This window comes from Cetorhinus maximus, chromosome 18 (genome assembly GCF_964194155.1).
Source record: "Cetorhinus maximus chromosome 18, sCetMax3.hap1.1, whole genome shotgun sequence".
In the NCBI taxonomy this organism is placed as follows: domain Eukaryota; kingdom Metazoa; phylum Chordata; class Chondrichthyes; order Lamniformes; family Cetorhinidae; genus Cetorhinus; species Cetorhinus maximus.
The window spans coordinates 11,460,969-11,487,491 of NC_135896.1; the positions used below are offsets into that span (position 1 = coordinate 11,460,969).

Here is a 26,523-nt window from a genome sequence, read left to right on the forward strand (position 1 = left end):
CTGCATGGAGGCTTGTTGCATTTTTGGAGAAGTAGTATGTTCATCTATTCTTCCTCTTTCTCATCCCCAGCCACATATCATTCCCAGCTTCAAAAAGTGTGCAAACCTCTTTGCTTCTGGACTTTGGCTATATGTGTCTTGTGCCTTTCATCCTTCTGTGCGTGTTTGCATGTGTGTGTGTGTCAGTAATATGCTACTCCAGCCTTTCATCTAGCTTTAACTCCCCCCAGTTTCCATCTTCCCTCGCAAAATCAACTAATACTTGCATCGGTTTACATAAAACTAATTTAATCAATTTTAACATAAGCATTATTAGAAAACAATGTTAATAGTAAATTAATACACACGTAACGTTAGCAACTATGCCCTAAACCACCAGCTAGAGGATTGAAAATAGCATGCATGCTTTGGTGGATCCCTTTCTACACAGTGCACGTTTTCAAACCCTCCCACTTCACTGGCTTGATAAATGGTCCTTTCTTTTTCTCCATTCCCACGGGAGAAGTGCCTGCTTCTCTAGCTTCCACTTGCTGATTCTACCCGATAGTATGTAGGAGATTTGCAAAATTTATCTCAGGGTCAATTGTTGGGTAGCACCCAGATCCTGCTAATCTGTGAAATAAATATAGTGTTGGAAATGCACATCTGACCCAGTAGCATCTGTTCAGAGTTATAACAGTGTAATAATAAATGTGTTTACAGCGCTTTGCAAATGTTTTTATTGTACTGCAGCCTGCTTCTCACTTAGTAATTTTACTGAATCTTTTGACTGGCTCAATGCCTGGACCAAGTTGAAAACAAAAATCTAACCTTCATTTACAGAATCTTGTGAATAAACTGGTTTTATTTAATTCTAAATGTGTTTCTTTAATCCTTAGTATCATCTAGGATGCTAGTGTACAGAAATTCAGTTTTTCAGGTGGTATATAATTATTTTATTTTCTTTAAAACGTGAAAAGCAGACAGTATTCAGGACTAATCCTTAAGTAATAGATACAAGTTAGGATCTCTTTGCTAGCACACCTAAATGTGCTTTGACTCCAAAAGCAGGAACGGAGAAAGAGTTAATAACCGATGTCAGCCCTCTGCCTACTGCATTATACTGAACAGGTTTGTAGAGATGTGTAGTAACATATTAACCAAACTCCTTGTTTTTTATTCATTTAAAGGATATGGATGTCACTGGCAAGACCAGCATTTATTACCGATCCTTAATTGCTCTTGAAATGGTAGTGGGGGGAACAACTAGAATTGCTGCAGTCTTTGTGGTGAAGGTATTCTGACACTGCTGTTAGTTGGAAGTTCCAGGATTTTGACCCACTGAGGAGGAAGGGAAACAATATCTTCCAAGTCAGGATGGTGTGTGACTTGGAGATGTTGATGTTCCCATGCACCTGCTGCCCTTCACCTTGTAGGTGGTAGAGGTCAAGGGTTTGAAGCTTTGGTGAGTTGCTGCAGTACATCTTGTAGATGGTACACACAGCTGTTATTGTGCATCGCTGATGGATGGGGTGCCCCTGCCAATCAAGTGGACTACTTTGACCTGGATGGTGTCAAGCTTTTCAAATGTTGTTGGAGCTGCACTCATCCAGGCAAGAGGAGAGTATTCCATCACACTCCTGACTTATGCCTTGTAGATAGTGAAAATACTTTGGGCAGGAGGTAAGTAACTAGCTACAGGTTACCCAGCTGCTAGCCTCCTCTAATATTTATATGGCTTGTCAATTTAAGTTTTTACATAATAAAGTATCTTGGGGAAGTGATTAGACTCTCTAGTTCAGGGTGGTAATTGTGTGGAGTGAGTATTCTTTTGTCACTTAACAGCCCAGGCTTGAATGTTGCCCATGCCTTGCTGCATTGAGATACAGTCTGCTTCATTATCTGAGGAGTCACAAATGGAACTGAATATAGTGCGATCATCAGCGAGTATCTCTTCTAACCTTAGTTTAGAGGGAAGGTGGATGAAGCAGCTGAATATGGTCAATGGACAATGTATTTTCTGTTCTTTTATGAGGAAAGGTGGCAAGGAGGCTGTATCTCCTATTGCCTCTCACATTTTCTGTTCCATCAGCTAATAAAAGCTGTGATCACATAGTAGATTTGAAACTTGCGAATTTTACACTTGAATGCTGTGCAGTACAGTTTATGTACTGATTTATTATGCTACATGCTGTATAAACATTCCAGATTCCCATTACTAGCAGCATCGTCACATTCCTAATTGTACTACAAACCCAATAGTGCAAGGGCCCTAAAGGAACAGAATCTAGTAAATTCAGATGTTGAATTTCCTACTGGAAGAAAGAATAGAATGGTATTGAGATCCTTCTGTAACTGCATATATAAAGCAGTACCTACTTGTACTAAACACCATAAGCAGCCAAAAAGGCTTACTGGTGACCTTCTTTCATCACTCCACCAGTCTTGTGTTCCACAAGAGACCAGCAAAAGATTTTCTTCTGCTGGTCATGTCTCATTGAATATTGTATAATTATGTATAAATTGGGCTGCTGTGTTTATACCACTTTGTTATGTAACAAAACAGACCCCATTACTAGCTTTGTTTTCAATACCTTTCATTATCTTATGTGCAGTATTTATAAAATTGACAAGGACCTAATGGACACAGTGAACTTTATATTTAAAACCACACTTTATGCAACACATTTGGTGCCAGTTTAACTTTCATTGGCTCTTACACCAGCATTGGATTGACTATTTTGTTGAAGAGATGTATAATGAAACCAATCCTGATGTTAAAATGCGTTCCATGTGCACTCCAGGTGCTACAATGCACGGTTATGGCTGATTAACATGTTGGTAATGATTCCACAGTGATCTGACTGTAATGCAAGAACCAAATGTTATTTTTTCTGAATGTTCTTCCCGTTTATAAATGCTTTTTAAAAGCGTTAGATATATCTACAATGTGGTGTTGAGTGTAATCTTACAGTGTAACCAAAATATCAGATCTGGGCCAGCTCAGTAGCTCAAATAGTTATGAAACTCAGCCAGAAAGTCAAGAACCTAATGTGTGCCAGCACTGACTTTTACAGAAACTGGTTTGCAGGAAGAGATTGGATGATATTCATCCATTTTCCACTTGATTGCCAGATGTAACCTCACACAGAAACCGAGTTGTGAACTGGAATCACCTGTTTAAATTGCACTTCCCATTCAATAAAGTTAAATTCAGACTGAATGTGTGGAAAAGCACATTAACTAATCCTTGTCCATTCACCAGCCATAAACTCCATGGATGTGGATTTCAAGAAAAGAGAATCTAACCCTTGTCTGTTTATTCAGACAGAATTTTGTCAAAACAGTTTGACACTGACCTTTTTTAGGCTCCCTTCTGTCAATCAGAAATGACAGAGGACATCAGCAGAGGGATTATTGTTGATTTCAGTATAGTTGATTTAATTTGAAAGCTACCAAATCTTTCAATGCAGAATCAAAAATCCTTTAAGACCATAAGACACAGGAGTAGAAGTAGGCCATTCAGCCCATCAAGTCTGCTCTGCCATTCAATGAGATCAAGGCTGATCTGCTAATCTTCAACTCCACTTTCCTGCCTTTTCCCCATAACCCTTGATTCCCTTAGTGATTAAAAATCTGTCTATCTTCAGTCTTGAATATATTTAACAACCCACCCTCTGCGGTAAAGAATTCCACAGATTGACTGCCCTCTGAGAGAAGAAATTCCTCCTCATCTCTGTTTTAAATGGGTGTCCCCTTACTCTGAGATCATGCCCTCTGGTCCTAGACTCTCCCACAAGGGGAAACAACTTCTCAGCGTCTACCCTGTCAAGCCCTCTATGATTCTTATATGTTTCAATAAGGTTGCCTCTCATTCTCCTAAACTCCAAATGAGTACAGGCCCAACCCACTCAACCTCACCTCATAAGAAATTCCCTCCATACCTGGGATCAACCTAGTGAACCTTGTTTGGACTGCCTCCAATGCCAGTATATCTTTCCTTAGGTAAGGGGACCAAAACTGTTCACAGTATTCTAGGTGTGGTCTAACTAGTGCCTTGTATAGTTTTAGCGAGACTTCTCTATTTTTAGACGCCATTCCCTTTGAAATAAAGGCCAACATTCCATTTGTCTTATCTATTACCTGCTGAACTTGTATGCTAGCTTTTTGGGATTCATGCACGAGGACCCCCAAATCCCTCTGTGCTGCAGCTTTCTTCAGTCTTTCTCCATTTAAATAATATTCAGCTCCTCTAGTCTTCCTGCCAAGTGCATAACCTTACACTTTCACACATTATGGGCTGAATTTTCCCTCCATTGGGGGGGCGGGCAGGAGAACAATTGGGTTCGCGCCGCCATTTTACGTGGGTGGGCCAATTAAGACCTGCCCAGTGTGACGCACACCCGGAAGTGCTGAGCGCTCCCTGTGCGGGCGGGGGGCGATTCCCTGAGAGGTTCCCTGCGCCCTTTTGCACATGCGCGCGAAAGAGCACAGAGATCTCCCCGAGGCACAGAGGTGCCTCAGGCAGATTTGTTTCAGTGCTAAAGTTTCAAATAAAGGTTTGTAACACTTTTAAAACATGTCCCCTCATGTGACAGTATCACATGAGCTGGGACATGTCAAAGAATAAAAGTATAAATTTTTATTACATTTTAAAACACTTCATGAAATTTCATCCCACCCGTGGATGAGGTTTCATGAAAAATGCGAAGGCCACCTGGGCTCTTCGCCTGCCCGCCAACCTTAAGGTTGAACGGGCAGCATTCTTAACAGCTTTAATGACTTCCTTAATGGCCTTAAAGGCCTTTGACAGTTCGGCGGGCGCACAACTGCACATCCACCAAACTGACAATCTAAATGACGCACAGTGACATCAGGACGCCCACCCAACGTCACCGCTCGTCATTTTACACGTCGGCGAGCAGTCCCTGACCCCGCTCGCCGACAGGAAAATTCATCCCTATATTCCAGCTGCCACATTTTTTCCCACTCATTTAACCTGTCCATATCCCTCTATAGACTCTGTGTCACCCTCACCACTTGCCTTCCCACCTATTTTTGTGTCATCCGCAAACTTGGCGATAGTACATTAATTTCCCTCATCCAAGTCATTAATATATATTGTAAATAATTGTGGCCCTAGCACTGATCCCAGTGGCACTTCATTAGTTACAGGTTGCCATCCTGAAAATTCCCCCCTGTATCCGAGCTCTCTGTCTTCTATTAGTTAGCCAGTCCTCTATCCATGCTAATATATTACCCCCAACACCATGGGCTCTTATCTTATTAAGTGGCCTTATGTGTGCTACCTTATCAAACGCCTTTTGGAAATCCAAATACATTACATCTACAGGTTCCCCTTTATCTTGCTTGTTACCTCCTCAAAGAATTCTAATAAATTTGTCAGGCATGATTTTCCCCTTCATGAAGCCATGCTGACTCTGCTTGATTAGATTATGCGTTTCTAAATGCTCTGCTACCACATCCTTTATAATAGACCCCAACATTTTCCCAATGAGATATGTTAAGGTAACTGGCCTTTAGTTACCTGTTTTTTGCCTCCCTCCCTTTTTGAATAAAAGTGTTATATTGGCAGTTTGTCAATACTCTGGAACTTTTCCAGACTCTAAGGACCCTTGGAACATCCTGTCAGTCTGCACCAGTCTTCAACTCTTTCCTTACTCATGAGATTTTGTATTTCATATCCATACAGTACAGCATCCAGTGTTTTGGGCAAGGATGGACTAGAAACTTTTTTCTTTCTATTTCCCGCTGTCTCTGTCTCTTGTATCTTTCCATTTCTCTCTTTCTCTTCATACTGTTTTTCCTTTCTCCCCGTTTCTCTCAGTGTATGTCTCTTCTTTTTCTCTTATTAATTAATTGCTAATCCTTATTTTAAGGGGGGCATTAGCAAATTTTATAGTGATAAAGGGTATTTTTTGATTTTGTTTCTTCCAACCAAATGCAATATTTTGTAAATATTAAAATCTTCCAGCAGCCTACCCCAACATCAGTGAAATAGCAGTACCAACATGTACGATTCCTGAAAACTAAAGCATGCAGTTTCCAACTGCCAGGAGCATGCAGCCTGTACGCTTAATGGTGTGTGCTTTGAGTCCCTGAGCTGCCAATCACTACCCGCTTGTTTTATTTGGTTGAGTGAGTTTCTAGTCCATCCTTGCCCAAAACACTGGATGCTGTACTGTATGGATATGAACCACGAAATCTCATGGGTAAGAAAAGTGAAGACTGGTGCAGACTGACAGGATGTACTCCAGTGATGTGCAGTCCCAAGCTGTATCATTGGGCCACTGACTCTCTTGGATAAAAGTGCCTGGGTGGTAGATGATTCTCTCCAGCCGAGCAGATAATGACCCCATCATTGTGTTGGTACTTCCCAGCTTCCGTCCACCTTACTTCACGCAAGCTAAGAATATTGATTGACAATCTGCACATCTTTTGAGTGACAGTTTTTGCTTGCCCTGCTTGATAGAATGTTGTAACGTTCCAAGTAGCAATTCTTTTGGTGTCAGTTATTCTTTTCTTATGCTTGTTCTTAGAGCTTTTTGAGGGTTGTGCATGATGACTTGCACATCAGTGGACATCCGAAGCGAGAGAGGTGTTGACACAAGTGGTACCAATCCCATTCACACTGTTGTCTTGATAAGAATTGTTTGTACTAACCACATTTGACTTGAGTAGAGTGAAGCTTGAGGTGATTTCCCATTGCCTTCCTCATGTGTTTTATTCTTTCATGGGATGTGGGCGTCACTGGCAAGGCCAGAATTTGTTGCCCATCCCTAGTTGCCCTTGAACTGAGTGGCTTACTAGGTCATTTCAGAGGGCAGATAAGAGCTGCATTGCTGTGGGTTTGGAGTTATGTGTAGTCCAGACCAGAAAAGGATGGCAGATTTCCCTCCCTAAAGGACATTAGTGAACCAGGTGGATTTGTAGATAATCGGTGATAGTTATGGTGACCATGAAACTGAGACTAACTTTCAATTCCAGATTTTATTAATTGAATTTAAACTACCAGATGCCGTAGTGGGATTTGAACCCATGTCCTCAAAATATTAGCCTGAACCTCTGGATTACTAGTCCAGTGACATTGCCACCTTCCCCCGTGTATTTGAAGGGAACACAACCTCTGTTCCCAGAGGCTTCTTCATCTGGCACCAACTCGGACTATGTTGTCCTCCACAGTTATAGCTCCTGCACCTTCACCGCCATAGAATCCGTCGGATCCACCGTTGGCCTTTGCTCATAACCCTGAGCACGGGACCCTTCCAGATACTACATGCTGATCCAGCTAGTCCTTGGGGAGCTTAGGGTCGACCACACTGTGGAGTTCATTCAGACACCCTTAGATGCCATGTTGTACACTCTAGGAATGGGAGTGAAAAGTGAAGTGCATTTTTTAATGGAACTTCCTATCTTTCTTCCTATCTTTTCCAGGCTTAAAACCCCTGGTAAACGAGAGGCTAAAAGCTTGCTGGAGAAGTTGCGATGGGTTACCCTAGGATATCATTACAACTGGGAGACTAAGGTAACTTTGCTCTGTGATTAAGAAAACATTTTCAGGAAAAATGAGTACTCCCTCCTTTCTATCAGGTTCCATTTCGTGATTTCAGCCTGTAGCTTAACACCTTACATCTGTCGGGAAGATGAACAGGTGACCTGTTCCTAGCTTCCTGCCAACTTCCACGCAGCCATTAGGACTCTCACAAAGCTAAATGATTGCAAGGAAGCTGAAAATCTGACACTTGATTCCATTTAGCTTGTCAGAGGTGTAAACCAGAAGCAAAAGGGGACTAGTGCTTTCTTGAAACCATCTTATTCTGTGGGGAAGTACTTGCATGAGTGGATTGTTTTTTTGCTCACTCTTTCTTTCTGTGTCAATGGTTTCATCCCACTGCAGCAAGCAATGATGCTAGATATCCTCCTATAACTCAGCCAAATGACCATTCTTCCTGTATGAGCTTGTACTATGAGTATGCATTACAGGGGAGTTGGACCTGAGCCCCAGCCGAGCCCGTTCTCATTAGAAGTCAACTGGTTAGTGATTCAGAGGGAAATGTTGGAAACGTTTTCATCCTCCTCTCTTTTTCCATTCTGTAAACCCAAGGGTCCAGAAACCAGTATGGCAGACCTACTGCTACAAGCTCTACATACCTCAGATGAGAACATCAAACTCATTGTGACCATTCAAACTTGGGACCTCCTTGATTCATGTGGTTCAGCTGTTCACTGCCTTAACCGTGAGCCAACATGAAAGCCCAAATGTAGATCATAGCCTGGATTTTGCGCTAATAATAACAGTGAGACTGTCAGCTTCACTACACTGGTACCTCACAGATACTGCATTAAAGCTTCAGAAGGAGATGTAGTCGCAGTACTTGCCCATTAATTATCAATTAAACATGCCAGAAATAGTTGGGACTTGTCCATTCAAGTTCCGTTCAATGTTTAAGGGTATGATGAGTTTTAATTACTGCCAAACAGCCTCTCTGGCACTGAAAATTTACTTTTACCAGTCTGGAGTCTCGCAGTGTGTGTTTAATGACCTCCCCTTCTCCAGACCATAAGATCAGGAGTAAAGTTATTTGCTGACTACTCCAGAGCGTTCAACTCCATTCAAAATCCCTCCACTGCCCAACCTGACCTAAATAGAATCTGGACATATTCCAGGCCTGGGGTGACAAATGGAATGTAATATTTTAACCAGATGTGCTATGCAATGACCACCTTCATCAAAAGATAATCCCAGCCAGCTCCCCCGAGTTTCAACAACAGCATAGTTTCCAATTCCCCCAACATCAACAATTTGGCGGCTTCCACTGGCAGAAGCATAACTGGACCAATCATATTGATACTGTGGTAACAAGGGCAGGAGATAGGCTAGATACTCAAAAGCCTCTTTACCAGCCATAAGACCTGGGTCAGGAGTGTGATGGAATATTCACCACTTGTCTGGATGGTTGTAACCATACCAACACTCAAATCTCAGCACTTGTTTGCTCGTACGTTTTGTTTGCAGAAGTATTCACCCGATCACTATACAGCATTTCCCACGGACCTCGCTTACCTGTCTGAACAAGTGGCGGCAGCATGTGGCTTTCAGCAGTTTAAGGCAGAAGCTGGAATACTGAATTATTACCGTTTTGACTCATCATTGGGTATTCATGTGGATGAATCTGAGATGGATTATTCCAAACCCCTTTTATCATTCAGGTAAAGAAAAGTGAACAAAATGGCACATTTTGTGTAGGAGGGGGAAGAAAATGTTCCTTTTAATGAATATCTTTATTAGTCATCTCAATCAGTGTCAGGAACTAGCATTTCCATTGGCAAAGAGGTCAGTAACTAGAGGACACTGATTTAAAGTAATTGGTAAAGATCCAGAGGCAAAATGTGAAGACATTTGTTTATAATGAGTTGTTGTAATCTGGACTTCACTATCTCAAAGGGTGGTGGAAGCAGATTCTGTAATGACTTTCAGAAGAGAGTTGGATAAATAACTGAAGGGGAAAATGTACGGAGCCGTGAGGAAAGGTCAGAGGACTGGAATTAACTGACCAGGTCTTTCAAAGAGCTAGCATAGGCCCGATGGGCTGTATCATTCTATGATTCTAGTTGTTCCTTTTTATTAATAGTTTAAACAGAATGGTGCCTTTGTTATTTACTGGATAAGTAAAAACAAACTTGGATTTATCTCACTTCTTTCACAATCTCAGGACACCCCAAAGCACTTTACAGCCAATTGAGCACATTTGAAATAGAGTCACTGTTGTAATCTACGAAATGTGGTAGCCTATTTGCACACAACGAGTTCCCAGAATAACGATAATGACCAGATAATCTAGACTTTAGTGATGTTACTTGAGGTATAAATAATGGCCAGGACACCAGGGATAACTCTCCTGCTCTTCTGCGAATGCTGCCATGGGACCTTTTACCAACTGAGAGAGCTCAGTTTTTACCAACTCAGAGCTGGTTTAATATCTCATTCAAAAGGCAGCAACTTGACACTGCAACACTCACTCAGTATTGCATTGGGTGTTAGGCAGGATTTTGTGCTCAAGTCATTGAATTGTCCTTGAACTCGCAACCTTTTAACTCAGAGGCGAGGGATACCAGCTGATCCATTGCTGACACTTATTGCTGGTGCCTCGACCTAACAGCCTTGAGTACCATAAATTTCAATTCTTCAGCTTGTTCTCCATCTAAGTGGACTAGGACTTGGGTTGGGGAGAAGGAACTGTTGTTCAAGCTGTAAGCACCTTTACTCCTCATCTCAAAACACACTTAGCATCTGCAGGGAGAGAGATTTTTGCATAGACTGTAACTTCAGTTGCACTGACACTTTAATCTTTTTCTCAGCAATGTCTGTGACATTTGGAATTATATGGCCTTGGTTGACCAATTCTACAGGCTGGAGGGAGGTGTTGGATAGAGAGAGGGGGCGAGTAAACATTGAGAAGATCAATGAAAGTAATGAATACTAGCAATTTGCAGTACATTGATCTTTTATTTCTCCCGGTATTGCACAATTCGCATCTGAGGGATAATAACAACTCTGAAATTACCCAGCAGACAGTGAGTGCAGTGCAGCTTAGCTTGTTGTGTTTTTAGGGAGACACCTTTGCTATGGATATCTCCTGGCAGTTGATTTGAGCAGGGGAAGATCATGGGTGCGAGTTTCAATTCCACAACAGTGTTGTTGCTCCAGCATTTGCACCACCAGCCTCCGGGGTTCTCATGTCAAACAGTACTTATGAAATAGATGTGACCAAAGAATGATACAGGCATTTTAATTCATCAAAGTGAGAAGCCAAACTGTTTAATGAAGTCAAAAACACATTACTATCCTGAATGCAACATAAGAAGTTGAAATCTTTTTCAGTGTAATATGGTAATAAATGTGGAAAAGTTGTGATATATAAATGTTATTATTTCAAGACCACGATAATTATTATGATATTTCTTGGTGACTGAATCAATCAGATAAACTATTGGATCAATTTGATTTATTTTAAATGCATTGTACAATGACTAGTCACTGGCTCCAATCCCCATCCTCCCAATCATTGTCTTGAGCTGGATCAGAATGCTTAACTGCCAAAACAACACTGAGTTTCAGATCTTATATTGTCTCTAATCAGGCAGTCCATTTTACTTCCACCCCTGCAACAGAGTCCATTTCTGCCATTGTATCATTCCATCTACAGCTGAAACTGTCCTTCACTGTCACCTCCAGACTTAATTACTCTCTCTTGGTTGCCTCCCATCATGCACCCTCCATAAACATCATGCAAAATTCTGCTGTCTGTATAGTTTCCCATGTCAAAGTCCTTGGTCTGTGCTGAGCTGGTTAGTCCCAATGTCAGATGAAACTAGTTACTGTGTCAGCATGATGGAAGCATCCATAGACACTGTCAAGCATCTTTTTTGAAGAATAGTTTTCTGGGTGAAGCACCAAAGAATGATCTATACCTGTGAAATCACAGCACCATTAAGCCACTGCTTCAGGAGGGGAGGGGAGAAAATAGACAGGCTGAAAGTAATTGAAATTGCTAATCTCAAGTTTTCCTTTTCTCTCCTGTTCCTCTAGTTTTGGCCAGTCAGCTGTGTTTTTACTTGGAGGCCTGAAGAGGCAGGACCCTCCCCTTCCAATGTTCATTCACAGCGGTGACATCATAATCATGTCAGGCAGGAGCCGTCTTTTCTATCACGCAGTTCCCCGGATTGTCCCCAATCTGGAAGGAAGGGCAATCCCCAGCTGCTTAGAGCACACGACGACCAGGGACAACTGCTCTGCTGACACAAGCTATGGACAAAGTGACGAAGGTGACTGGGAAATCTGTGCGAAATACCTACAGAGCTCCAGGGTAAACATGACTGTGCGCCAAGTGGTAGGAGTCGGACAGAGTTTCCCAGTCACGTCAGACACTGAAAAGATAACAGATTCCCAGCCGTACTCTTATCACCAAGATCCCAAAGAGGAGAATGAACATAAACGACAGAAACTGGAAACAGCAGCAAAGTCTCCATAATTCTACTAATCTTTTCTGGAGGGGTAGTTAAGTGATACTTTTGTGTGCTGGCAAGTTCACGGAGGCAGAGATGTATTAGTTCGTGACGTCTGTATTGCAAGATTTCTGTACCTTATGCACTTGGAAAAACTGTTGAGGAAATACTAAAGGATCTTTCCATCACGTCAGTATTCACAGACCACCCCATCAGTACGGGTTCTCACTCTCAATGCCAGCACTCATGGGTGGCCTCATCCGCAGCCATTTTCCAGCATTCTCCTGTCAGTACCTGTTTTAATGGGTCTCACCATCAGTACCCATATTTTGGGGTTGTTTCAAGTACTCAAAAATTGAGACGAAGGAAGTCGTGCAGGAGAAAGGAACACAATCTATATGTTGGATACCCAGGCCGGAATTTTCTAGCCCCTCATGCCAGCGGGATCTTCTGGTCCCACCGATGTGAATGGAGATTTCAATAGCTCCCCAACCCTGGGGAACCCAGCGCAGGTGGTGGGGGGGAAGCTCAGTGTCTCGTCAGTCTAACAAGTGTAGCATGGATTAGGCTCGCTGTAAAGCCATCATACGCTTTGCCCCAGGCTTTACCCTGTTGGAGTAGCACTCCTAATTGTAAAGCTGGCATCATATTTCTTTCTTCAGCCAACTTTGTGGCCTTTTGAGTTTCTGTGCCTAACTTACAACAGCCGTTTTCTGCCCTCTAGAGACTGTATTGAGATTTCCCGAATTATAACCTAACACATACAGAAAAAACTTTCCTCCTGTTAGTGTGCAATGAATTTAAACAAGATCAGAGAGGGAAAACATAGTTTGTTGGCCACACAGTCACCTTACCTGATTTAATGCTCATTTTGATTAATCGTGCCATCAAAGGCTGGCTTTGGAGCAGTTGTTGTAACAAAGCTGAATGAGTACAGAAGAATCTTGTAACAGTGTAAGTGGATAAAACCCATGAAAAGACGTTCAGGCAGTCTAGCCCAACCCTTCACTTGTGGCAGACTTGATCCCTCAAGCTGGGCAGTAGTATAGAAAAAGCCTGTAAGTTACCTTCTACTTGCGAGAGAAAATATGCTGTAACAGGTGGAGACTTTGAAGTGATATTTAAATAATGAACAGATGTTACAAGGTAATCAAACCTAGTGGGAGTTCCAGTTTTATGCCATATGAATAATAAAAAGTATTCATACATGAATATTGGTTTCTCTGTTGCCTGAAATACTTCAAATGCTGAGCATCATGTCAGAATTGATAAATTGGTATCTAAATTCCCTCCACTGTAGTCGAGAATTCCTTATAAGCATATAAAATATATACTAAATATAGAAACAAGGACTATAGAAGGAAACACAGGAGAGACCAAAATAACGAGTGTTTTATCCACTATCCCTTCTAAAACCTGAACTTTACTACTGTTGAAAATATCTAATTAATTGTTAAACTCTAATTTGGCTTTTGTTTCACCCTACATAAAGCAGCTCATTTAGTATTTGGGTCTCCCAAGGACTGAACAAGACACAGTCAGATGTATAACCAATAACCACGTTATTACTCTAATTCTAAGGCGAACATATTAACAGTGTTGAACTTTGAGGAACACAGTGCTAGCCTTGTAAAGGTAAATGCTACTAATGCGGGGCTGTGGGAGTTTCCTTTTTGTGTTCTGATGGTCCCATAAGTGGTCTGAGCATCTTGCTGCTATGGCAGTTGACCTACCTGGCGCTACATCTACTGATACAATTGCATAACCCAGGGACAATAATAATAGTGATCTGATTGGGTTATGTGTGTCCTTTGCAGGAACGCAATTCCAAGACAACCTTTGCCCATCAATAGGAATAGTGTTGGTTATTCCATGGCAAATGAGCATTCAGAGTGACTAAAGAAAGGGCAGTAATATTATCTCCCTCCCTCCCATAATTAAAACCCTTGACCAGCAAAAAACCTATTGATCCCAGATTGGGAATTATTAATTGATCTAGCACCTACTGCTTTTTGTGGGGGCGGGTGGGGTGGGGTGGGGTGGGGAGAGTCCAACATTTCAACCATTCTCCACAGATGCTGTCAGATCTGCTGAGTTTTTCTAACATTTTCTGTTTTTATTTAAGATTTCCAGCATCCGCAGTATTTTACTTTTGTTTCAACCACCTTTTCTGGGAAGAAGCGTTTCCTGACTTCTCTCCTGAATGACCTGGCTCCAATTTTTCTTTTGCCCAAAGAGCCTCCTGCAATGAAGAGGAGCTATGTTTCTGTTCCCTGTCCACACACTCAAAAGCGAATGAATTGTTTTAAAGAGTCCCCTTTTCAAGCCCAGCTTCAATCCCTCTTTTTTTCCCAGCAGTATCAAGCATTGCAACTGGAAGAAAGCTCCATTAGAATATTTCTCTAATAACAAGACCTGAATGTGTTTAAAACAGTTGGTGGTGCTCGTTTAAGCTGACAAACCTTTGATGAATTTTATTACTCTCATCATCTGCCATGCCATGCACCATCAATTCATTCTCGGTTATGGAACAGAGTGAAATATGGTTTTAGTACAACGTTGCTGGGTTTTAAATGTAGAACATAGAGAGTCGCATAATTCAATTTTTATTGCTCTTTACAATTCATAGTTTATGGGCTGTGCTTCTACCATAGTTAGGTTATGTTTATTGGACTTGGAACTGAGATGGAGGTATTTCTACTAGTGCTTCTTGAGTGCTGTGGACTTTGTTCATGTTTTGCTGCAGGGAGCAATGAGAAAAGGAGGCAGTCTAACGGGCAGGTAGTATGATATCTGCTACATCTCTCCTCCTCCCTCTCATGCCCATGTGGTAAAAATCACATTTAGGTAGACACTACAACCTGTCCTATCGATCTCTCCCTTTCTCTCGGAATACAACTATATAACTCTTTCTACCCATTCCCTTTTAAAGTATTTCTTTAAATTCAGTTTTTAATCTCGTGTTCTCAAATGATTGCAGAAACAGGATTTTACTTCTGGTTACAGTTTTAACACGTCAGAATCTACATAGAAAGACAGCAGCCCGTCCTAAATCTGTCTGTGTCTGTTCTCCTTTAGGACACTTCTTAAAACCCACTGCTTTGACCAGCCTTTTAATTACCTGTCTCTTTATGTGGCTCTGTGTCAAATTTTGTTTGATAACACTACTGTGAAGCACCTTGGTACTTTTTTATTCGCAACAGTAAGATGTGAGCGTCACTGATGAGGCCAACATTTATTGCCGTTGAGAAGATGGCAGTGAGCTGCCTTCTTGAACCCGCTGCAAACCATGTAGTGTGGATATTCAACTTTTCTATAGCAGTTTGATACAAGTGAGTGGCTTACTGGGCCATTTCAGAAGGCAATTCAGAGTCAACCACATTGCTGCGGATCTGGAATCACATGTAGGCCACCAGGTAATGACGGCAGATTTCCTTCCCTGAAAGACACTGGTGAACCAGATGAGATTTTATGATTGGCTATTTGAACTTGTGTCCCTGGGGCCTTCCCTTTTAAAAGATGCTGCCCTTATTAAAGGGATGTTGCAGCAATGCGCTGAATTCTAATTGCATTTCAGTCCAGAGGGAGAAGGAGTGAGACACACCCGGGGAAGGAGAGGGCTCCCTGTGTTAGTGACAGCACCCTGAAAGCATTCTGCCTAGAGGTGGAGGCCATGTTTCTAGCAGAAGGCTGGGGATGTGACTGGGAGCCCTCAAGGAATGGAGCACCTGGCAAGAGTGGTTAATGCCCAGAGTGTGGCTCCCAGAACCAGGAAATGTTTACTGACCTCATTCAGGTAGTCAGAGTCTATACATCACAACTCTCTCTCACCATACTATCCAGCCCTCCCACTGCTCAATGCACCACAGGCCCATCAGTCACCCAGCAGCACACCCAGATACTCAGGAATCACCCCTAACATCCTTACAATACACCTCACCTACATAAGCCTTCCAATCATGCCAGCCACACACACATCTCTACACACCTCCATAGACCTACAGATGTTCAGCCACAGCAGGCACATCATTCACCCACACTGACGCATAGTCACAGACGTTCTGCTCCTCTTGCAGCAGTTGGTTGCTCACAACAAGGGGAAGACCCAAAGGACTGGCAATAGACCACCATGCATCCATTCCCTCCACCACCGTCAAGGAGCTGGTTTACAAGATAATGGATACCAATGCCCCAGAGCCAGTGGCACCCAGCACTGCCGAGGCTACCCTGGGTGACGGTGAGTTGCTGCCTTAAGCATCTTCTCCACTCACTCCTCACACTCCTCATGAAAGGTACCATGAAATAGGAACTGCCGTTGCAGTGTCCAAGGACCTTCTGCTTTTCTCCCCACCCCTCTGCTTCTCTCACCCCTAGGCTCTCCTTCTGTTTTTATGCTTCCAGATAGTTACTGCTGGCTGCTCAGCTACTGCAGCCTCGGGCAGAAGGGTGAATGAAGAGCTTACCTCTGAGGAAGATGCACCGTCACTTGACCATATGCTCGCAGCCACCAGCTCAGATAGTGGTACTGTGCAAACGTTAGAAGCTAGTTCACAGTCGCAATCTGCACGTATTGAGTCAACAGGCTTAAAAGTGGGCTGCCGTCAGGAGAGGCAGATAGGTCAGCTCGTGTGCGAACTCCCTGGAAGGCGAGGCCACACACCGGTTCTACTGCAGGGCATTCAGATGAAGAACTTATTGGAGCAGACTATAGGAGAATGCTGATAAACATGCACACCAAGATGCTTGGGACATAGGAGGCCTGCCAGATAGCCTCCAGTCACGAGTCCAGCTCCACTGTGCCACAGGACATCACGTGGAAGTAGTGAGCACCTCTATGGCAGCTGTTATGGACAGGGGAGAGATGCAAACTGAACTCCTTTATTTTTCTCACCGTCTGTCCTTAAGCAGAGGTGTTTTAATTTTTTGAAATAGACTGTGGCGTACTTTCCCAAACCCTCTGTTTGTGAAGTCAATTTTAAAGTGGCTCACAGCAAACTCTTTAGGGTTAAATCAGAAATATTATTTATTCATTGATTCAAACCCATGGGATGGTCGTCGCAACGATACACATACAAACACATACACATACACACACGTACATACACATACACACGCACACACATACATATACACACAGATACACAAGAAAGTGATAGGAAAGAAATGAATGTTACAACTAGGAATAACAGAACAAAAAAAACAAAGATAGGGATATTAATTCACGTGAATGTTAGAGTCCAGCATGTTAGAGTCCAGTGAGGGTTGCTTCACAAAGGAATTAAAGTTCAGGTGGGTTCCGCTAGCTGAAACCAGGAGTGGCCAAATTCCTTCAGAGTTGGTGATGAAGCAGCATGTTGAGGTTGGTACACAGAGACTTGGTCCACTATAGAGATGATGGCAAGAATCTTCCAGAGAACCAGGCTTTGAGGAGGTTTAGGCTTGAGGCAGGCTTTGTTGTTAGTCTGGAGTCCTGCTTTGGTGTTGAGAGGCTGGATGTTAACAGAAGACTGCTCTGGGAGTCCAGGAATGTAACATTAAAACTATCCAAAGGCCAAAGAAGCTTAGGTCATGTGGTGTTGCCCACTGTTGAGTCAGTCTCAGGTGAACAATCAGTTTTTATGCCTCTGGTCAAAATCCATTGTTCACCTTAGGAGAAAGTTGGTGACTATTAGCGCCTCCACAGGTATAATGAGTTTTGTTGGCTCCCTCTTTGTTATAAGTCCAGGCTGCGGAGACAGACCACCTGCTGCTCCCTTGTTTCATTGATTGTAATGGGTCCACACAATGATAGGTGTGAAATTCCACAAAGATGAGGGTTGCGCTTTGTCCTGTAAGTACTGTTGGAAGTTCCCAGAACTGTACCCAACTTGCAAATCATGTGACCTGTAGCAGCCATGCTTTTCGTCCAGCAAAGTCCATTTTTAAATAAGCAGAAAGTAAGGTTTGATTGAAACAGTTTATGATCTTTCATGTCTTATGGACATGACACAGCATTACCAGAGCAACCCATGATGGAGCATCTGCTGGCCAATGCCTGTTTCCATTGCAGCACAAGCAGAGGCCACCTAATGCATCATTGCCACAGTGTAAGCTCAGACAAGGGGCAGGGGATCCTTGGCTACTGCCATCCAATCTCAGACTGCTGACATCGTGAATACAGATCCCAGTGCTCAGCAGGGCATGCAAGCTCTCACAGCAGTCCAACAATCCGTGCTCCAGCGGATTACGAAAATTGCTGAGATGTCACTGGGTGGAAGTGACAGTGACATGAGGGGCACAAGCCTACCTTAGAGCTGCTCAAGTTTATCCTGCAATACCATCTACCCCCAGTGAAAGGTATCAGCTTTCCACCAGCCGTGCTGCGGCCACTGGGATAACACTGTGTAGGAGCTCTAGGCCAGGCAAGGGCACCTGCACGACAGACACTAAAGGAATACATGAGAGTGATTAGTTCTTGGTTTTTTTGTAATTGTATTATTGATAGACACTGGATAAAGTTGCTGAGTGAAGTTTTTTGCTGCTGGCCTTTATTGAGTGAAATTGGTCAAGGGGACTTTGTGATGGAGAGTCTGAAATGGATGTACTGTTAGGGAACAGTGGACCCATGTTGGGGATAGAGAACCTCATTTGAGCCGAAGCAAAGCCTCACAATCCGGAGTTATTTGACGTTTAAGTCAGTTTTGTACCATTGCAAGCAAAGCACTAGTTATACAACATCAATCAAAGCGGTTGGTGGAGAACAACTTAAGAGCTTTTATTTAATCTTTGGACACACACAATTATTTATTAAAGGTAAGGGTGGGGCTTATCTTCATCTACCTTAGAGAAAGACTTACATTTACATCATGCTTGTCACAAACTCAATGTCTTATGGCTCTTCGCAACAAATGAAGTAGTTTTAAAGTGTAGTCACTGTTGTAACATAGGAAAAACCTCAGCATATTTGCGCACAGCAAACTCCCACAATGATGAAACAAATGACCAGATGTTTTAGGCGTTGGTTGAGGGATCGGTATTGACCCAGGCAGCAGAGACATCTTCCCCATTCTTCTTCGAAATAGGAAGAACATAAGAAATAGGAGCAGAAGTAGACCATATAGCCTGTCAAGCCTGCTCCGCCATTCATTATAAATCATGGCTGATCTTCAGCTTCAACTCCACTTTCCTGCCAACTCCCCATATCCCATGATTCCCTGAGAGATCAAACATCTGTCTATCGCAGCCTTAAATGTATTCAACAATGGAGCATCCACAACCCCCTGGGGTAGGGAATTCTAAAGATTCAGAGTTCTTCAAGCGAAGAAATAGTACCATGGAAACTTCCCATTCCACACGAGAGGAAAGGCCAGGCCTTGGTTTAAAATCTCATCCGAAAGACAGCATCTTCAACAGTGCAGCACTCCCTCAGTGCTGTGAATGTCAGCCTAAATTTTATCTAAATTGAAGTCACTGGAGTGAGAATTGGACCCAGAACTTTCTGACTTGAAGGCAGAATGTTACCAACTGAGCCACAGCTGATAATCCAACATGTGCTAAATATTAGGATTATGATTATATATTCCCTACACTTTGGCTACTGTCCAAAGGTGGTCTCACTTTTCCTACAGTCTTAGTTTTGTTTCAATATTGTTGTACTATGGTTAAGTCACAGTTCCTCTAGGTATAAGAAGATGCTGAAAGTCAGTTTAAAAATGTTTTCAAACGGCTTTAGGTTTGATTCATGGAAGCAGAGAGCTTAGTCCTAAGCTCACGCAAGTGATTCATCGATTTTACACGTGAATCCTATTAGCGCTCAGTTGATCGAACCTGGATATTTTCAGTGGATACAATAATTTTGAAGCTAGGAAGCCGTCCTATGGGAAAATGATGGAATAAGTTGAAGAATGAGAAATGGTCATGCCTGCTTGGATTCAATCCAATGGCCAGAATCTCCTGGACTTATTAAAGTATCAGACATCAGGAGCATTTCGGGGACACGAACCCTGGTTTGACAGTGGTGCGCCTTCCTGTGTGACCTTACGTGTGACGGGCCAATTAACAAACCATCTGAGCAAAACAAAAGCAAAACACTGCGGATGCTTGAAATAAAAACGGAAAATGCCAGAAATATTCAGCAAGTCTGGCAGCATCTGTGGAGATAATTGACGTTTCGGGTCAAGGAATCTTTCTTCAGAACAGACCATCAGTCTCCACGTTCACAGTCCAATTAGGGATTGGGGGGGGTGGGGGGTGGTGGACAATCAGGACCCAGTATGTGAGGATAGCTAGCAGTGGGAATGCGGCTACAATGAATAGGGGAGTGGGGGGGGGGGGGGGTGCAAGAGGGAGCACCACAACCAGAGGGAAGGAACAAGCTGGTTCTCTAAAGCTCCATGCAACATACCCACTGGCAGCAGGGAGAGTCTGCCACAATAGCCAGCCTCTGCCTACCCTTGAACGCAGGTTTCACGTTTTCCTGAGATAATTTGCAAATCTCATATAAGGCTTAAGCTTTGTTATTCTTTCATGGGATGTGGGCATCACTGGCAAGGCCAGCATTTGTTGCCCATCCCTAATTGCCCACTCGGCCATTTCATAAGGGCGATTAAGAGTGAACCACGTTGCTGAGGGTCTGGAGTCACATGTAGGCCAGACCTAAGGGTGGCAGATTTCCTTCCCTAAAGGGGTATTAGTGAACCAGATGGGTTTTTTTTAACTGCAATCAATAATAGTTATCATTACAAAGACTAGCTTTCAATTCCAAATTTTATTCATTGAAGTTAAACTCCACCACGTGCTGTGGCAGGATTTGAACTCACGTCCCCAGGACATTACTCTAGGCTTTTAGTTTACTGGGTCTCGTGACATTGCCACTACTCCAACATCTCCCCTCAAAACTGTTGGGTTTTCCTGCTGTACAGTCCTGCGAGCTGGCGAGTCATAAACACTGTAGAGCAGGAGGGAGGGGGAATTGGTGGGGGCGGGGTGTAGGATCTTGGTCAGCTCCGGAAAAATTGGAATGTCATCAGGGAATCCAGCTTCATTGCCTATTCAACTGTCTCGATGAGCACAGGCGGGCAGGTTGCTGTCAGCCCCTCAATACTGCCCCTGGAGGTGGAAACATGTCAGCGAACATATTTTAGCAAGTTTCCCAGCACCCCAATTCCAAATCCAACTCCAAAGGGCCAGGAAAATTCCAGCCAATATCTTTGATAAAATATATTTCAGAGCCACTTCAAGAATAGTGTAAGGGAAACCGATATCCATTTAAGATGCTCCTATAATCTAATTAGGCAGTTTCCCGCAGAGAAAGACTTGGACTTTTGTGTGTTTGTGTAAACGGGGGATAGTGAGTCCGCCATCGAAGCCGATGGAAATAAAAATCATTTTACGGTGCCATACAAAGTCGGGATTTACCCCCAGACAATTTCAATAGAGTCAGACTGGAGATCATCTCGTTCCATCTCCTTATCTTATAGGATTGCTATCTTTCACATAGTAAACCGAGGCCCATCCGCCCTCTCAGGTGAATGTAAGAGATCCCATTACACTATTTCAAAGAAGAGCAGAGGAGTTATTTCCCCGTATCCTGACCAATATTTATCCCTCATCAACACCGGAAACAGACTAACTGCTCGTGTTAAGTGAGTGGGCAAAAATTTGGCAGCCGGAATATAATGCAGGAAAATGTGAGCTTGACCACTTTGACAGGAAGGAGAGAAAAGCAGCGTATTATTTAAAAGGAGAGAGATCGCAGGACTCTGGCACAGAGGGTTCTGGGAGTCCTGGTACAAAAAGTTAGTATGCAGGTACAGCAAGTGATTAGGAAAGCAACCAGAATTCTTGTTTCTTGCAAAAGGAATGGAATATAAAAGTAGGGAAGTTCTGCTACAGTTGTACAGGGTGTTGGTGAGACCACATCTGGAGTTCTGTGTACAGTTCTGGTCTCTTTATTTAAGAAGGGAAATAATTGCATTAGCAACTCCATGAGGTGATGTGGGCCATCAGCAGCAGCAGAATTGTACTCGAACACAATCTGTAAACTCATGGCCCGGCATATCCTCCACTCTACCATTACCATCAAGCCAGGGGATCAACCCTGGTTCAATGAAGGGTGCAGGAGGGCATGCCAGGAGCAGCACCAGGCATACCTAAAAATGTGGTGTCAACCTGGTGAAGCAATAGCACAGGACTACTTGCGTGCCAAACAGCATAATCAGCAAGTGTAGACAGAGCTAAGTGATCCCATCAACCAATGGATCAGACCTAAGCCCTGCAGTCCTGCCACATCTAGTCGTGAATGATGGTGGTCAATTAAACAACTCACTGGAGGAGGAGACTCCACAAATATCCCCATCCTCAATGATGGAGGAGCCCAGCACATCAGTTCAAAAGATAAGGCTGAAGTATTTGCAACAATCTTCAGCCAGAAGTGCCAAGTGGATGATCCATCTCAGCTTCCTCCAGAGGTCCCCAACATCACAGATGCCAATCTTCAGCCAATTCGATTCACTCCCCGTGATATCAAGAAACGGCTGAGGGCACTGGATAGTGCAAAGGCTATGGGCCCTGACATTACTCCGGCAATAGTACTGAAGACTTGTGCTCCAGAATTAACCGCGCCCCTAGCCAAGCTGTTCCAGTACAACTACAACACTGGCATCTACCCAGCAATGTGGAAAATTGCCCAGGTATGTCCTGTACACAAAAAGCAGGACAAATCCAACTCAGCCAATTACCACCCCATCAGTCTACCTCGATCATCAGTAAAGTAATGGTAGAGGCCATCAACAATGCTATCAAGCGATGCTTGCTTAGCAATAACCTGCTCACTGACACCCAGTTTGGGTTCCACCAGGGCCACTCAGCTCCTGACCTCATTACAGCCTTGGTTCAAACATGGACAAAAGAGCTGAACTCCTGAGGTGAGGTCAGAGTAACTTTCCTTGACATCAAGGCCACATTTGACCAAGTGTGACATCAAGGAGCCCTAGCAAAACTGGAGTCAATGGGAATCAGGGGGAAAATTCTCTTATCAAACATCACTGCAGGCGTTCCTCAGGGTAGTGTCCTCAGCCAGCCATCATCAGCTGCTTCATCAATGGCCTTCCATCATAAGATCAGAAGTGGGGGTATTCGCTGATGATTGCACAATGTTCAGCACCATTCGCGACTCCTCAGATACTGAAGCAGTCCATGTCCAAATGCAGCAGGACCTGGACAATATCCAGGCTTGGGTGGACAAGTGGCAAGTAACATTCGCGCCATACAAGTGCCAGGCAATGACCATCTTCAACAAGAGAAAATCCAATCCTGCCACTTGACACTCAATGGCATTACCATCACAGAATCCCCCATTATCAACATCCTGGGGGTTATCATTGACCAGAAACTGAACTGGACTTGCCAAATAAATACTTGGGCTACAAGAGCAGCTCAGAGGCTAGGAATCGTGTGACGAATAACTCACCTCCTGACTCCCCAAAGCCAATGCACCATCTACAAAGCACAAGTCAGGATTGTGATGGAATATCCCCCGCTTGCCTGGATGAGTGCAGCTCCCACAACACTCAAGAGGCTTGACACCACCCAGGACAAAGCAGCCCGCTTTATTGGCACCACATCCACAAACATTCACTCCCTCCACCACCAACACACAGTAGCAGCCGTGTGTACCATCTACAAGATGCACTGCAGGAATTCACCTAGGCTCCTTCGACAGCACCTTCCAAACCCATAGCCATTACCACCTAGAAGGACAAGGGCAGCAGATAGATGGGAGCACCACCACCTGGAAGTTCCCCTCCAAGCCACTCACCATCCTGACTTAGAACTATATCGCCGTTCCTTCACTATCGCTGGGTCAAAATCCTGGAACTTCCTCCCTAACAGCACTGTGGGTGTACCTACACCACATGTACTGCAGCGATTCAAGAAGGCAGCTCACCACCACCTTCACAAGGGCAATTAGCGATGGACAATAAGTGCTGGCCCAGCCAGTGAAGCCCACACCCCATGAATTAATTTAAAAAGAAAGCGTTTCAGAGAAGATTCACTCAACTGATATCTGGGATGGGGGGAGTTATCTCATGAGGAAAGGTTGCACAGTTTGGTCCTGTATTCAATCAAGTTTAGAAGAATGAGAGGTGACCTTATTGAAATATATAAGATCCTGAGGGGACTTGACAGGGTGGATTCTGAGAGGAAGTTTCCCTTATGGGAGGGGCTAGAACTTGGAGACACGATTTAAAAATAAGAGTTCTCCCATTTAAGACAGAGGTGAAGAGAATTTTTTTTCTCTCAGAGGGTCATGTGGAATTCTCTTCCCCAGAGAGCAGTGGAGGCTGGGTCGTTGAATATTTTAAAGGCTGAGTTAGATCGATTCTTGACTGACAAGGGAGCCAAAGGTTAGAAGGGATAGATAGGAAGGTAGAGTTGAGGCCACAATCAGGTCAGCCATGATCTTATCAAATGGCGGAGCAGGTTGAGGGGCTGAATGGACAACTCCAGCTCCTAGCTCATATGTTCTTATTATCCCATTGCTGTGGAAGATTGCTGTGCATAAGTTAGCTGGCACATTTCTTACATTACAACTAAAAGTACTTCATTAACTGTCAAACACTTGAGGCCATGAATTTGGGCGATTTATAATTCCTTTAGGATTGATCTTGACTACCTCCTAACAGGCTACATTTTAATGAAAGTTTTGCAGCGCGATCTTCAGTTGATATTTTTTCCATTAACCACACCTTGGTTTTCCCTTTCACCCAATTTCTTCCATCCCCTAGTCTATGGAAGGCACTGAGTATACCCTATGGAAGGTTACCCATCCCCAGTGGCTGCCATCATACATGCACCTGGACAGTGCCACTGGGCTATTTGAATGCAGGGTGCATCACAGCTGACCCCGGTCCTCATTTTCGCCTGGTATCTGCAACACATCTGCGCTTTCTACCGGGTTGGGGGGGGGGGGGGTGGTTGGACGGCAATCGGAAATGTGGATCCCGTCCAATTGTTCTGCAGCCACCACCACCACCACCACCACCCCCACACCACCCCCACCCCCTCTTCCTACAAAGCAGCCACATGTGGCATTTCCATCACTGCCTCATCTGAAACCAGGCAACTACACGCAGGAATCTAGTCACTGTGTCGTGCAGAGAGGGGGAATTTAGCAACTGAGCCACAGAGTGTGATTTCTTCTTTTATTTTAAAAAAAACACTAGACTTTGAATGATAACAATACAGATGTCCTTCTGTTCCTGAGGGATTTAGAGTTTGTCTTTACAGTGCCAAAGATCTTATAGAGCCTGACGAGGCAAAGAAATATCTTTAGCCTGAAATACATTGATGTGCTGACAGCCTGGAATACAGATCAATAGCAATATACTCTTTAGGTTGTGTTGGATCTCAGCCATAATAGCACATCACTGCTGGTGCATTTATACAATTGATCCTAACACTTTGAGAACTGAGTGGAGTTTTTATACTTTCAAAATTTGCAACCATTTGATTTTTCTGCAGATGTATTTCCTCCCAGTTTTCTCATATTTAACCCTTACTGTTCCTGGGAAGCAGTGTCATAGATGCTGGCTGTTCTCTGCTCACTTGAGTGAGTGCTGCCCTTCCTGGCAAGCTTTTCGCCCAAGGGCAGCTCTTTCAACTCTTGACATTGCTTTTCCAGCCGGCCTCCCACCTCCCATCCTCCAGAAACTTGAGCTCACCCAAAAGTCTGCCGCCTATACCCTCAGTCACACCAAGTCCCTTTCAACCCACCATCCCTGGGCTCGCTGACCTTGATTGGCTCCTGGCCTGGCAACGCCTCAATTTTAAAACCCTCATCCTTGTTTTCAACTCCCTCCATGATCTCACCCTTTCCTATCTCTGTAATCTCCTCCACCCCTACAACCCTCCAAGATTCTGCACTCCTCCATCTCTGGCAATTTGTACAACCCTAATTTTCTTCACCCCACTTTTGGTGGCTATGCCGTCAGCTGCAAAGACCCTAAGCTCTGGAATTCCATCTCTAAACCTCTCCTCGCTATCTCTTTCTCCTCTTTTAAGACGCTTTTTAAAACCTACTGCTTTGGCCAAGCTTTTAGCCACCTGCCCCAATATCTCCTTCTGTGACCCAGTGTCAAACTCTGTTTGATAATGCTCCTGTGAAGCACATTGGGATGTTTCACTACATTCAAGGTGCATGCAGCTCCCTTCACAACCTCAGGACAACCCAATGTCAAAGTGTTAAAGTCAACAATGTACTTGTTGGAGTATAATCGCTGTTGTAATGTAGGAAATGAGGCAGACAATTTGCACACAGCAAGGTCCTATAAACAGCAACGTGAGAATGACCAGCTTTTGAGATGTTGACCAAGTGAGAAATATTGTTCAGGACACCGGGGAGAACTCCCCTGCTCGTCTTCAAAATAGTGCCAAGGGATCTTGTATGCCCACCTGATAGAGCAGATGGGCCCTTGATTTAGAGAAATATGGCACCTCCAACAGTGCAGGACTCACTCAGTACTGCGCTCAAGTGTA

The 26,523-nt window shown here is 43.7% G+C and overlaps 1 protein-coding gene across 1 annotated transcript in view; it reads left to right on the forward strand.

Annotated features, from left to right (window-relative positions):
• Positions 1–13,218, forward strand: part of alkbh1 (alkB homolog 1, histone H2A dioxygenase) — a 37,082-nt gene extending 23,864 nt beyond the window's left edge. The window contains exons 4-6 of the mRNA XM_078562080.1: positions 7,435–7,525; positions 9,017–9,210; positions 11,591–13,218. Of these exons, the coding sequence (XP_078418206.1) occupies positions 7,435–7,525; positions 9,017–9,210; positions 11,591–12,032 (727 nt within the window). The 3' untranslated portion in view covers positions 12,033–13,218. The remainder of the gene's footprint in view (positions 1–7,434; positions 7,526–9,016; positions 9,211–11,590) is intronic.
• Positions 13,219–26,523: the final 13,305 nt, after the last annotated feature.